The sequence below is a fragment of the Pholcus phalangioides genome, unplaced genomic scaffold, assembly GCF_987345545.1.
Source record: "Pholcus phalangioides strain wild (caught in Gottingen) unplaced genomic scaffold, Ppha-v1.0 ptg000017l_1, whole genome shotgun sequence".
Taxonomy (NCBI): domain Eukaryota; kingdom Metazoa; phylum Arthropoda; class Arachnida; order Araneae; family Pholcidae; genus Pholcus; species Pholcus phalangioides.
The window spans coordinates 35648082-35662688 of NW_028301610.1; the positions used below are offsets into that span (position 1 = coordinate 35648082).

The 14607-nt window shown below is 35.0% G+C and overlaps 1 protein-coding gene across 7 annotated transcripts in view; it reads left to right on the plus strand.

Moving 5' to 3' along the window:
• Positions 1–14607, plus strand: part of bru3 (CUGBP Elav-like family member bruno 3) — a 606527-nt gene that overhangs the window by 541792 nt on the left and 50128 nt on the right. For 6 of the 7 annotated variants that reach the window (XM_089246538.1, XM_089246542.1, XM_089246535.1 and 3 more), the window contains 2 exons: positions 3898–4042; positions 11458–11586. In XM_089246538.1, coding sequence (XP_089102664.1) covers positions 3898–4042; positions 11458–11586 — 274 coding nt within the window. The remainder of the gene's footprint in view (positions 1–3897; positions 4043–11457; positions 11587–14607) is intronic. The other variant, XM_089246540.1, reaches the window with a different exon arrangement.

The window sequence follows — 14607 nt, forward strand, 5'->3', positions numbered from 1 at the left end:
TTGCAATATTTTACAAAATGTTACTCGTAAAACACTTACAAAAATAATAATAAACAAAAAAGGTAAAATTTCATCAATTATTCATTCCCTACAAACACGTATCGAAAATAAATGCTATTGTCAAAAACAATTAAACGCTTCTCCCATCAACATTCACATTAATCTAAATCAAACATGGACCCAAGTCACAAAATTGCTCCATAAATTAAGTCTTTATTCTTTTTTTACATTATTATTATTAACATCATCATTGGTATACACATAGATTTTTCATTATATATATCCATTCAATGATTCGCTTACGTTTGTAACTATTTATATCTTTTCTTAGCTTTTCTCTCATCTCCTTTCTCCTTTATAACGTTCTTTTTCTCCCACGCTTTTTATTTTCTTTTACATTATCCTTTTAAAGTTTGTTCAGCTTGACAGGAAGATTTATTGCTGCATAATTTCTTGGTTGGAATAAGAATTTTAAATAAACCGTCCATGGGACCAATAATTAGAAATACTCTTTTGCCATGTATGGGAAACCTTTTCCGTTTGAAAATACTTAATTAAGGATGCGTAGGTAGTAGAAATGCACCACCGAAAAAACACCAGAGACTTCACTTTTTATTTGCCCAAGCTTGGCTATGATTAATTATTCTTAGCTTTTTTTTATATATATTTTTCTCTCTTATCTTTAATTTGGTTATTGATTAAATGCCTTGTTTAGTTTTTGTTTCTTTTCCGCCTTTTTTTTATTATTTGTTCCTCGAGAATAACAAACCTTGTTCGATATTTCTTTCATTATTATTATTGTTATTTTTCAGCTGTGTTGTGTTTTATAGAAATTTTTGTTGCATATTATTATTGTTATTATTTTTTTTTTTTTTTGGGACGAGGTGAAAGAAAGTAAATAATGGAACCGTACCCTGAGAAAATATGAAACCTCGGGCAGAATTATTTTTAATGAAACATTTGTTTTCTTTCGTCTCCGTTTTCCTCTCTTATGTTCTCAAATTTTTAGAATATGATGTTTTTGAAGGGGTTTTGTTACCACTTTTTTTTGTTTGTCTGTTAACGAAAGGCTTTATAAAATTTGAAGGAAAAATTTGGATGTCTTGAAACACCTTAATTATATGACAAAAAAAATGTTAGTGATAATAATAGTGTGTGGGTATAGATATTTTTACTCACGTTGTAATGGGTGCATTTTGTATAAAATAAGGTGAGATAATAAAGAGTACAAATACAAATACAACGACACAACAGGCAAAATGCCCAACCTCGGGCAAAATTGTAAACACAGGAGTCTAAAATAAACGTCTGGAATAGATGAGGATGTTGAAAAAATTACTGATTTTTCAAAATGTTGCAAAATTAGTATAATTCTTGTAAATGTTTTTGAAAAGATGTAGCTAGTCTCACTGTCCAGCAGCCAAAATTCTGTAAACGTATCGCAGAATGGATTTTCTTGCAGCAACAAACGTTTCATAGATGGCATAAATCAAAATACAGTGAAACTTCGATGTAACAATACTCTGCGGACAAATAAAAAAAAATATTTTTAGAGGGATTATCGTTATATTGAAATGTAGCACTAATTTTATGTTGTTATTGGCATCTCTTCTGAATTGACGTTGTTATTACCATGATAAAATGCATTTATTAGAATACGTTTAAAGCGAAAAAAAATCTAATTGATTAGTTGATGAATAGAATTCAGTTGGTTGTTCTACCCTGTAACGTAGTTGTTTTCTGCACGACACTTTTTAGTACTACAAAAAAAAGTAGTAACTTTACGCCAACCTCATTAACAATTTCGGAGTGTAGATAGTGCCAAATATCGATGTTATTTAATCCCTTGAAAGAATGAACACTGGTGAGGAATTTGGAAACATTTTAAAGGTGATTTTGAGTGAAATAGTGAAATATAAAGAATATCGTTATATCGGTTTCGAAATACATGGACGCAAATACAATGGGGGGATGGGGGGGCATTGCGCCCCCAAAGCCATTGACTGATCCGACTGATCTAATGTATATTCATATATATGAATTGGCATCACTATCATCCGACTTCCCCCCCCCCCTTCGCATCATCATCGTGCCGCCCAGCCACCTTTGAAGTCTATCTCTGCCTAAGTCGAAATATCCTCAAAAATATCGTTATAGAGGATTTATCGTGGTGCAGGATATCATTGTGTCGAGAGGAGTTGAACATTACACTGTAAACAATTTCAAATATTCCAAAAAATATCGTTGTAGAATGGAGAGATTGAAATAACCGAGAGTGGTAAGACACGCGTAAAGAAGCAGTCGACAGCATTGCGTGCAGGAGAACACTAACAAAGTTTTAATCCTTTACGGACTAAATGTGTACTAGTTAATAAATTATGCAACCAAAAGGCGAGAAGTGGCCCAGCACCTGGGCTGGCCACGCACAATAGACGGGCTCACCCGAGCCACACAGCCACGGAATGGTGCTAGAAAAGTGGCCCAGCACCTGGGCTGGTCACACGCAAAAAAAAGGGCTCACCCGAACCACCCAGCCGCAAACTACAATCAAAGGCGAGATGTGGTCCAGTAACTGGGCTGGCCTCATGCAATAGACGGGCTCACCACAGCCATACAGCCGCAAATGTAAGTGGCCCAGCACCTGGGCTGATCACAACAGAGACTCGTCCATTATCTGCGCCCCGCAATGGCATGTGTCGCGTGGCAGGGTCATAAAAACAATGTGAAAGCCGGGCCCAGTAGAGGCATTGTCGCGCCCCGCAAGCGGCAACAAATCTGAACGAATGATATGCATATCTGATTGTAAATTTTTATTTAAATAAAGCACCCTGGGGAATTGAACGACACCGATCGCTGGGGGAGTGAACGGGGGTGCCTCTGGCCGGTGTGCGAGCTCGTGGGCTTGTCTCGGGTTTGGGGAGCAGCAAGTTCCTTGAAGACGGTGGCGGATAGAGTGCCCGAGCATCATGCCCTGGAGCCTCCAATCGTAAAGATCGAGGAATAGGGGCACCGGACAATGGGGCTCGGCTCCCAAGCCTTCCGGCCCGGCTCACTTGGTTCTCTCCAGTGTGGCCCAACCCCTCGGGGTAATGCACTTATATCCCCCATGGGACAGAGCCTGGGTCATGTCTGGCACTACAATTAATGCATTAGATAACACCTGCACACTAAAACAACTGGCACGAGAACACAGGAGAACACAACGCAATGAGTATCACTACAAGCTTCACAATAAAGGTCTCCTATCAAGGTTACAAGGCGTGTATATAGACACACAAAATACCAAAATGGTGCCACCTAAATTTACAAATACCTGACAGGGATTTATAGTTATATCGAGTGTTATTGTAGCGAGGTTTCACTGGATGTCATGTATAAAATTCAGCTAAAGCCGTGTTGATATTTATATTTCGTTTTTTGGGACTGGACAACCAGGGCTGGACGAATCCCATGAGCCAGGTTACCATGGCGACTAAAAAATTGGTATTGGCACCTAAAATTTGCTTTACATGGTCATTAAATTACAGACTAAGCAGCATAAAATGCTTGGAATTTATAACAGCATATCTGCCAACATGAAAGTGGGTCAAAAGACGTATTATTTTGGACCTTCCTCTGGATAAAAAAGTTTTGGCACCTAAAATTTTTTTTCTGTCACCTAGATTTCTTTGCGAATTGTCCAACCCTGCCTGTAATTTTGGAATTGGATGTTTTTTTCATATTATTTTATTATCACGTTTTTGGTTTTCAGATGCTCAATGTTCTCCAACATTCTCAGTATAAATACCAAAAGAAAAAATTTTATTATGTACCGTTGTCACTTTATGCCTCGTTTTAATGTATTTTTTTTTTCAATTAATTTTGTTTCCTATACTTTTTTTTTTTTTTTTTTTGCAGTTTATGCAGCAGCAAGCTGCTTTAATGGCGGCAGCATCGCAAGGAGGATACATGAACCCAATGACAGCACTGGCAATCGCTCAGCTTCCGCAGATGACGACAGTCCCTAACGGTCTCGCCAACCCTGCCATCACCCCCACGTCAGGTATGTCTCCCCCGCGATCTTTTAATTAAGTATCAATCATGGATAGATTGGGAAAAGGGTTCTAATGATCCGACTGCTGTCCAAAATTCAATTAAATTCCGAATGGATAAACATTGGAGAGAGCGAGCGCTCGCCCATTTCGCACTGCTTGTCGTCAACAATAGGATATCGGCTGTCAGGCAGACGTTTACCTACTCTGTCCCCCCCCCCCCGAGTGTTAAGTGTGGACCCTCCCTCCAAACCTCGTTGATAAAAGATACGCTTTAATTCCAAGTTGATTATTTAAGGCAATAGAGACAATTGACAGTCCTGGTTTTAGGTCTCTGTTCGGTGGTATATAATGTGTTCAAACAATGCCGCCATCCATCGACAATAGAACGGGTCCTGTTTCTCTTATTGTTATCTACTATAACGTTCCGGGGACCCAGTGGGTTGTAGTGCATAGGTAACAGATTAGAAATTAAAACATGAAAGAAGCAATTTCTCTGTTTTGGCTCAGGATAAGCTCACTCGTGACTGTCATGTCCCACCTGTGATGTTATTAACATTACAACCACGCGGAATTTAAACACATTAATTACTTATATTTTACAAAACTTTTCAAGATACTACATGTTCATAAATGGTGGGAACACACATACCCACTTCCAGTAGGAGGTTAATTGCGAGAGTGCTGGGACAGATACAGAATTCCAAATGCGAATCTTGTTAAAAGAGTGAATGCTAGTTTCTTTACTTGTTTTCACATCACTTACAAAGAATTCAGCGAGGTAACCATGGCAAATGTGTGTCCCCCACCATAACTATTAACTGTACTCTGTTCATTAACCGAAGTGTGGACACATCATGTTTAAGTGAAATTCCCCATTTTCGTAATAAGACTCGAATTAATATTGAGTTTAAATAAACAAATCAGACGGTCTAAAAATGTTTAGTAATTACAGATATCTTCAAACTTGGATAGGCAAGACAATGGGAGATTACAATCACATTTAGTTTGATTTTTGATTCATGCATTACGGATTCTTCTGATTTGACCATCAACCGTTAAATGCTCAATTTTTTTGTCGAGCTGATAATTTTTTTCGTAGTTAATGACACGTTTTGAAAACCGAAAAAATCTATTTCGAATTTCACTGCTTATACAGGGCCTTATTGAAGACGTGCAAAGCCTCTGATATCGCACATAAAATAAATGAATTGAAATAATATTACTTTCCAAACAGATAATTGCTTTCTTTGTGGTTCACACTATAGTAAGAAAAAAAATTAGATTGCAAACTTCAAAATAAAAAAATAAATAAATGCAAACAAAACATTTTAAGCGAATTCACAGACACTCATGCTCTGCAATAAACAAAAAGTTGTTTTCTCCTTAATATTTTGACATCTACCAGCCAAGTCAAAATAAAAAATGAAAAGAATATGACCTCACCTTGTGTGCAATGGCAATTCTGAATCCAAACTGGCTGCAGTAATGAACGTTTAAAGAACCCTTTGAACATATGCAAAACTACGCATTTAACGGTTAAACATAATTTGATAAATTATATACAAATTTTCTCTTTTTCCGCAATTACGATATTCAATACTAATTTCCCATTTTATTAATAATCCTAAATGAACCGACTCATAAATACTTACGTCCATTCTAAACATATTTCGCATGCGTTCCAAAAATCCAAAGAATTACAGATTTTTCAGACATTAAATCATGTCAACAAACCAACAAGAAATATTGTTCTCGAAAAATTCCCTCCCGAACTTAATAAGCTTCCAATAAAAAAAATTTTTTAAAAAAACCAATTATTCCGATTGGTTGATGTGATACCTTCCAATGTTGCCACACACACACAAAGAGTTACGTTATCCATCTCCCCTTGAAAAATCGCCCGCAATTTCTCACGAACATCTCTTGCTGATCACGCTGAAGCTGCAAAGAAACAATTAATGCGGTAATTAGAAATGCTTGAAGAATTATGAAGCAAAACATTTTCGTATTGCTTCCCCCAAACCACCACCACCACTAAAAACCGACCCACCGCAGTACCCCACGCGCGTAACTAACCTAGGCACTTGCCCACTTTCTTCTCCTCTCAACTCACTCACTTCATTAAATATTCCAACTCCATCTCTCTCTCTCTCTCTCTCTCTCTTTCGAAATCTTCCTTTTACCTCTTCGAATGCTAATGCCTAAGGGGAATTAAATATGCGATTTCTGGAGAAAAGAGGAAAGGCGGCAGCAGCAGCATCAGCAACATCAATGCAACTTCTTCGCAACGAAAGACAGAAAGAAGGGACCACCGGTGAATATGGGGTTGGGGAGAGGGCAACACCTGGTGTACTGTTGATTGTACTTCTATTCGGAGGGTGGGACGGAACGGGACCATGGCAGTAGTTGTTGTTGTTGCTGTTGTAAGGAGGTGGATGTGGAGAAGATGTAAGGAAAGATTTTCCCAAGTATATACACACGAGCGCGCCTCTTATCTTTTAGAGAGATTCCCGTCCCGATTCCCACGTACCATCCCGTATACAACCCTTCGTTTCCGTACAGGTAATTTATCCACTAAAATATGGCTCGGCCCAATGCACTTGACATTTCAGCATACCACGGAATGGTTTGCTAATATTCCCGCCGTTCTCGTTACTACTACTACTACTAATACTTGCTGCTGCCCCCCCCCACATACGCACACACACACACACACACACACATGCATCCGTATGTACATACGGCAACTCGTTTAGGAAAATTTCGATGTTTTCAAGAACGGAAAGATTTGTTATTCCCCATTAAAAGCTATGCTCTTTCTCTCTCTCTCGCTCCTATCATACCCGTTACCTTTCCTCACATAATTCCTTGTAAGTCTTGAATCGGTTGGTGAAGAGAGAGAGAGAGAGGTACACGCACGAATATATGTATGTACGTAGGAAACATTAAAAAGACAGGACTTAATGTACTCGCTTACTTAGAAGAGGGTAAAATTATAGGTTTTTGATTGCGAAGAAAGAACTGCCAAGACTCGCTCGTATTTTATTCATTTTTTTTTTTCATTTTTCATCGGGGAAAAAAATGAAATGGATTCAAGTTCCAAATCTTCTCTGGAATTTTAATCAAAAAAAAAATTACTGTACATTTTTTATAAGTATCCACAATTTTTATAGTCCGCCATTCATCATGTATATTCATTAAGATCTTAGTTACATTATGTACAATATTTTTTTACAATGAACACTTTTCTCAATCTTTATTTTATCGAAACCATAAAATAGCATTTTTCGGGGTTTTTTTTTTTATTATTAATACTATTATCGTAGAATCGTTTTCAACAAACGAATAAAGTAACTACAAAAAAAATAATGAAACATTGTTTTGAGTTGTTATTATAGCCTGGAATATAAAACGGATAATAATAATATTGGTTTGGAGGAAAATATATACAGTAATGAAATAGATAAATTTATGTTGTCTTTTAAGATTAAAATTTAAATTATTAATTTTTTTTTTATTGATAAAAAATGGCGATGAAGCGAAATATTGATTTGTTAAATCGATCCATTATTTTTATCAATGAGACTCTAAAATTTAATTTAATTAAAAAATTGATATTTAAGATTTACACTTTTGCATGTGGCATTTTGATTGTCTTGAAAATTTGCATGAATTCTTTTTTCGATATTGTCTATTTTATGCTTATGCGGATATTATATATTTTTTTGTTTTTTGCATTCGTATGTAAATGTGTTTGGGGAGGTATTTTCTGCTATATACATGTTGCTTATTTGCAAATTTTGTCCAAATTTTATACATGTATGAATAAAACAATGCAGTTAAAATTGCAATTTTCCGTAATGAATGCTTCAAGAAATATGATTGAGAATTATAAAAAAAACCACTATACGTATGAAGGTATTAGAGAAAAACTGTCAAAATTTTGGTATTCCTAGACAATTGTTTTTCAAAAGTCCTGAATAAATATAAATTCTAATTCCATCAAGTCTCAAGTTGCAAAAGCTTTGTACGCTTCATTTTGTGTTCTGCAATTTGGGAGCAGGTGTAATCTAGTATCTATAGTGGTGACTTTAGTGTGTTCGATTTCGTGTACTTTACAAGAACAAAAACCAACCCGCGCTGGGTGTTGACACTAAAAAGTTTCCACGGTGTCAGCCAGAAAACGGGAGTCACCCTAAAATAGTTGCTGCTGTATTGACGTCACTAAAAAATGAGTCCTTCCATATGGGAGGACATTGCTTCAATATTGCCCCCCCCAACAGCTTCTCGTGGGTACTACACGAGAGGACATTAAATGCCTAAACATCTAAAAGTATCACATAGGAGAAAAATTTCATAGGAGGAGAGGAAAAAATCTTAAATTCATAGATAACTTATTGAATTTACGCTGCGATGAATACTTGCGAAGACGGAGGAATATTTCTTTGCAGTCTTTTGGCTCTAAAACTTGAAATCAAATATTACATACACCCTCCTACCGTCTACTATATACTTTATATACAATATATATATATATATATATTCCCGACAGAAAGTGAGAGAGTAATAAATTTATTTACCGTGTTTGTGTGTGAGCCCCACTCTCCCGTTCTGCACAAGAGTTTTGCTCGAAGTACTATAAATTAAATTTTGTTTGCCATCATAGCTGGAGGAATTTCAAACGAGTTTTCGAAAGTTCTCTCCAATTTGTCTGAGAAGGAAAAATAAAACTAGTTTCGTACAGACAGAGCATACACAGATATATTGCATCTATGTCTGCGTCATGGGGTATCGAAGAACATTGGGTAGAAAGCTGGTGATTGCGGTAGCAGTTCTCCTTCTAAAGTCTCTTTTGTACCGATAATCATGAGATGGAAAGATCATATGGGAATGGCATATATATTTTACTGGTAAAAAAAACATTTTTTTTACCAGTTATATTCCAGTTACCATGATATTTGCATATATATTGAATCTATCGAATGCATTCAACATGAGGTATATTATTATGCAATATTGTTTGCGATATGTTGGCCGTGGTACTGTGGTTAAAATGTAAACTCTCAAAATGGCACAAATAACCAAATTAGATACAATGGAGCATAGAGTATCTTTGATTTCAGAATTCAACAACAGCCGTAGGAGTAGATAAAAGTCTTGATTGACATCCCATAATTCAGCTACTCAGAATGCGCATTAGGGAGCTACCAGAGTAGTGTTTAAAAATACAGTGCAGCAAACTGTTGATTTCGAATGTCACTAAAAAGCAGACAGGTTTCTGGCCTCTACATTCAATGATATAGAAAATGCTAGGTAGAACTTTGATTTTTATGGCAGTATCGAAAGAGAATGCATGGAATGAATGGGTGCCGTCTTATCGGGGAGAAATCGCAGAAGAAATATTCTGCAACAGATAATCCAAAATACAAGCTGGTGATAGCATTATTGTCTAAGAAGTGCTTTTGTGGAGTTATCTGAGTTTACTCATACCTCTGGCAAGCACTTTCGTTAGGTAGATGATTAAGAATCCATTCTTTGCAGTTAATGTGCACCCATGAATGTTGAGTTTCTTCTCCGGATATTGCGAGAATGTTCTAACATGATAATGTCACATGTCACGCTGCATTTATATAGTGCATTTCTTCAGGGATGTCCTAAAGTGTTGGAAGAGCCGACCGAGATTTCTGTGAATGCTTATCTGGTACCTTTATTCCTTAGACTTTTTCCCAGTAGAGATTTGAGACTAACTGGATCGTCATGTATTCTCTACAGATATTCTAAAATGTACGGTATTTATTCTTCCTCCCAGTATCTGTCGAAAGGAATGCGGTAGTGCTTGGCTCTGCGACAATTTCCCAATTTTTTAAGTCATTTCCAGACCATCTACATCCTATCCGGACCGCATGAGTAGTGTATTAGCTGGTGATTCTAATAGCGTGACTCAATCGTATATGTAGAGATTTCGATCAATGAGTGTATGCAATTCAAATAAAGCCGAATCTCTACTCAGTAATAGGGAGAAGTAACGGCATGATTTTTTTCTTTTATTTTAAGTCTTTCATCAATTTAAGCACTGCGATATGCGTTCAATCGGACTGTTAGATAAACAATAAACTCAGAATTTGCTATCTTAACATTTCGATACGTGTGTGCGTTGCTTTCAGCTGTTTTTTTGCTAAGTTCTATATGCACGCTGACACTGCGGAGAAAACTTGATACGTATGTGAGTATGAGATATTGAGCATGGTTTGTAAATGTATTTAATATCTGTTGTGTTTTGTTTTTTTGTTTTTTTTTTCTGTGTTCTAAATGTTAGCTGTTTGTGATTGTCTTTTTCTCTTTTAATTTCGTTCATTTTGTTTTTGTGGCACGTTGATGTGTTGAGTCTTGTATCTAATTGTTAATGCCCAATGCCTGCTGTTACCTAATTTTTTGTTGTATGGGCCCCTACACTCAAGCAAGCCTATCAAAGATGATATTTGAACTCTGTTTTTTGTTTTTGTTTTGTTTTGCTTTTGTTGTTGTTTCTTTAGAAATAAAATAATTTGCATTTGCTTCGAACTGGCCACAAGTCAAGTTGATCAACGATGAAAATACAAATGGCATTTTACAGAGCTCTTCACCTCCCCAAGACAAAGACCAAAATATGCTCCATCTTTCTAAAATCACTCTCAGATTTTGTTCAATGTTCAGCTCTTGGGTCATTTTTGGTAAGGATTGTGTATTGACTATGCCTCTATAGTCTGAATGTACCAGCCTAGTTCTCAGAATGTGGGGCCTAGTTTCTGAAACACTCGAGTGTCCATACTCCTGAAAAAACACTGTGAGAATGAAATTGCTCTATATCAATTTATGTACCCATGGTATATTCATTATATATATATATATATACACTTTTTATACCATGGCTTAGTTATATATATCTCTCATTTTGATGGTCTAATACTAGACACGAAAAATTTCTCCACCGTCTTTCGAAATCCTCTTTCTTCTATTACTTAAAACCAGCTTTGATGAACGCCAAGACGAAATACGGGGATTTTGAAAATAATATCGATTCTGTAAACCTTGATCTCATCAATCATAAAATTTAAATTGGTTTATTTACCAATTTCGGCAGTACCAAAAAACAATTTTCAGGAAAAACCAACAAAAACTAATATTAGGCAAAAAAAAAACCTAGCATTGTTCAAACAGTTCGTTTAAGATTCATTTCTAAAGCCATTCATTCTGCAAATATAAGAATTTAAAGTCATGTCTGAGCAAATGCTGGAGCCACTAATTTCACCATTTTCTGGGAAGATATATTTTTTTTATGGAAAATTCCAATCATTTGGCTTCTTATTTAATTTCCATATCCAAAATATTATATAATTCTTTTTTAATGGGGTCAGGTTCTGATTCGAAGGCTTTCTGTTTGTAGGTGCGGGAGCTCAAGCTGTCAATGGAGCAATCCCTAACATGCCTTCCCCAACTATGCCCACATTCACTGTGCCTCAGGCCAATGGTCAGGCCGGAGAAGTTTATACGAATGGCATGCCACATTACCCACGTGAGTATTAACATTGTGACATTGTTGTTGAGTGTTTCTTAATACAATTTACCTTGTTGATGTTGTTATCCTATGTTATTCCTTATTGATCTTACCCTGTGCTGCCTGCTTTATTTTTTTATCCCTGAATGTATGGATGTTACTACTATTTATTTTTTGATTTTACGTTCGTAAATTTCAGAAACATAAATTTGGAATGTTTTGCAAGTTGGTGTAGTTTGATCTTGAAAACTTTCTTTCTCCACAAAAGAAACACACAAAAAAATGAAAACCAAATTCATCTTTTCATCGCGATTAAGTCTTTGAAATAATTTCAAAATTGGAAAGAAAAATTTCGTCATTATTGTTACTTCATTATATGAAAATTGATAGAGATAAAATAAAAACTACGCTACCATGGAGAACGAACAAAATAATAAATTAAAAAAAATTTTTTTTTTTTTGGTAAATTTCATTTGTTTCCCGTAAATTCCTTTCTGAAAGAGCAAAACAAAAACAAAAAAAAACTACGATTTAAAGACGAAGATAATTCATTAGATTTGAAGCCGGAAGCGAAAAAAAGAATAAATTTTTCTTCATATAATGAGAAGATACCTTTTTATTTTGTTATCAGTATTTCTTTTATTATTATCTTATCATTATTTCTTTCAATCTATAAATCAGTTTCGAAGAAAATTCCACAGATTGCTTCACAGAACTAGCTAGATCTTAGAGGAAATACTTCGGCGGACGGATAACAAAACAAAAAAACGGCAAAAAAGAGCATTTTCTTGTTATTATTTATTATTATTATTATTATTTTCCAAAGACTAACGAACCAAATAATCTACCTTACTGTAGCACATAACCAAGGATAAATTTTTGTGGTAACAAAATATAATCTTAACAAGCCTATCTAATTACTGCTTGCTTTGAGCTCTCACTGAAGTAATCTGATATAACTGTATTTCCCTATTTTTTTTTTTTTTTTACATATTTATCATTATTTTACTTCATCGTTTTAAATTAATTCTTCTTTCTTCAAGATTGTGATTTTTTTTTTTATAAGAAAACAAAAATAATCGTCATTATTATGAGAGAAAAAAAAAATTTTTTTTTTTAAAATTTTCTATACGAAGTATTGTGAGAAGTTATGGATTCGTAAGAATGGTAGGGAGAAAAAATATATCACGGGCTTTTTGGTTTATCGATGAGCTGATAATGGCTTATTCTGTATGGTTTTTTTTTTTTTTTGTTTTTTGCATTTTTTTTGCAATCGGAAGAGGAAACGGGAAAAAAGTTTGGTTTTAATTAGAGCAGTGTTTTGGCAATACTTTTGTTCGATCGTCGTGAAGAAAAGAATAATTTGAAATTTTTTTTGTTTTTTTTCGTTGCTGGATTTCTGCCAAGAAATTATTGAAATTCTCGGAATTTAACAGAGAAAAATTTTCTTTTTTTTTAAAAAAAAAAAGTGACTAAATTAGTGTGCTATTTTTAGCAAATGTACAAGTTTGAATTACTAATGAAGTGTTCGATTTCCAAGTCGTAGAATGAAAAAATTTGTATTAGGAATGCAATTTGTATTTATTCATCTGTTTATTGTTACTTTCTTGCTTTCATGTTATAACCTTGCCGTCGGAGTGATACAACGTAAAATCTTGTGTTAGTCAGTCACTGATATGGGATACTGGTTATGTTTATACAGGGTGTTTTGTAAGTCCTAATTCAGCCTTTTTCTCAGCAACCTTTCATCGTAGAGGTATGGTATTGGTTTGAAAAACGCTCAAATGTGTTCAAGAGTCACTCTGTGCCAATTTCGGGAGTGAAATACAGTGTGTCATAAAATAAAAAATCTAAGTTTTTGTACTCCACCCGTCCACTAATTTTCTAATGCAATTATTCGGCGACATATTTGAATTCAAAATTGCGAGAAAAGTTGGGAAAGAACAGCTTAAACTAACGAGCAACGCTTCTTTCCATTATGTATACTGTTCTTTCCTAACTTTTTTCAGATTTTTCAACTCAAATATCTCGGCGAATATCGCACTTAGCAACATGAATTTATTTTCAGCCTCAGAAAAGATACAGAAACAATTTTCCAATTCGAAATTAAAGGACAGCGGGACCTTATAAACATTTAGATTTTTCTATTTTATGACACACTGTATTTTTTCATTTTCGAAACTGTCACAGAGGGAACACATTTTGAGCATTTTTTTAAATCAGAACCATACCTTTGCGACGAACAGTTAATGAGATAAAGGCCGAATGAAGACTTACAGGACATCCTGTATATTATGAATTTCCGATATTGACAGACAAAACTCAAAATACTGTGTTAGTATTATCTGTGTTAGTTATCTAGTGATACCATACCGTTTATGTTTATACATTATGCCCTCCCGTTATCATCAGAAACGACACAAGCTGATATTGTTGTGCATATTTATATGGAATAACATAGCTGGGGTGTCGTTTATGACGATAAGAGAAATGCACAAGAATGAAAACATCAACAATGTCTTATTACTTGTTGACTGCAATTTTGAGTTTTGGCACTTTGAAAGAGTGGATGCGATACACTTTTTTTTAATTACTATCCCCTCACTAACTCACGAAGTTATTAATATCTCTGTTATAAATTGTAAATCCTTGAAATTGATAGCTTTTGACCGTGTTTGTACTTTCTCCAGGAACTGTCCATGATTCCTATTATTTACAATAGCATAAAAAATTATGCGTACCTTCGGGTATTTAATAACTGTTTTATCCCAGAGGGATTGAGACTATGTTGAGCAAACATTATTAGACTATTGACATGACCATACTTTGCATTTTTTGAAAGATGAAACTGATTTACTGAATAATTAGTAAATTCTTTCTCCTTGTACAATTGGACGTGCAAAAATTTGCAAGACATTTGAAAAATCACATATAAACTATAATAGGATTGAGTGAAATATAGAATGACAACATAACAAACCAATAGAGCCTATTTACAGTGGTTTGTTCAAAATTACTTGAGTTTGTTCAAAACCCCTT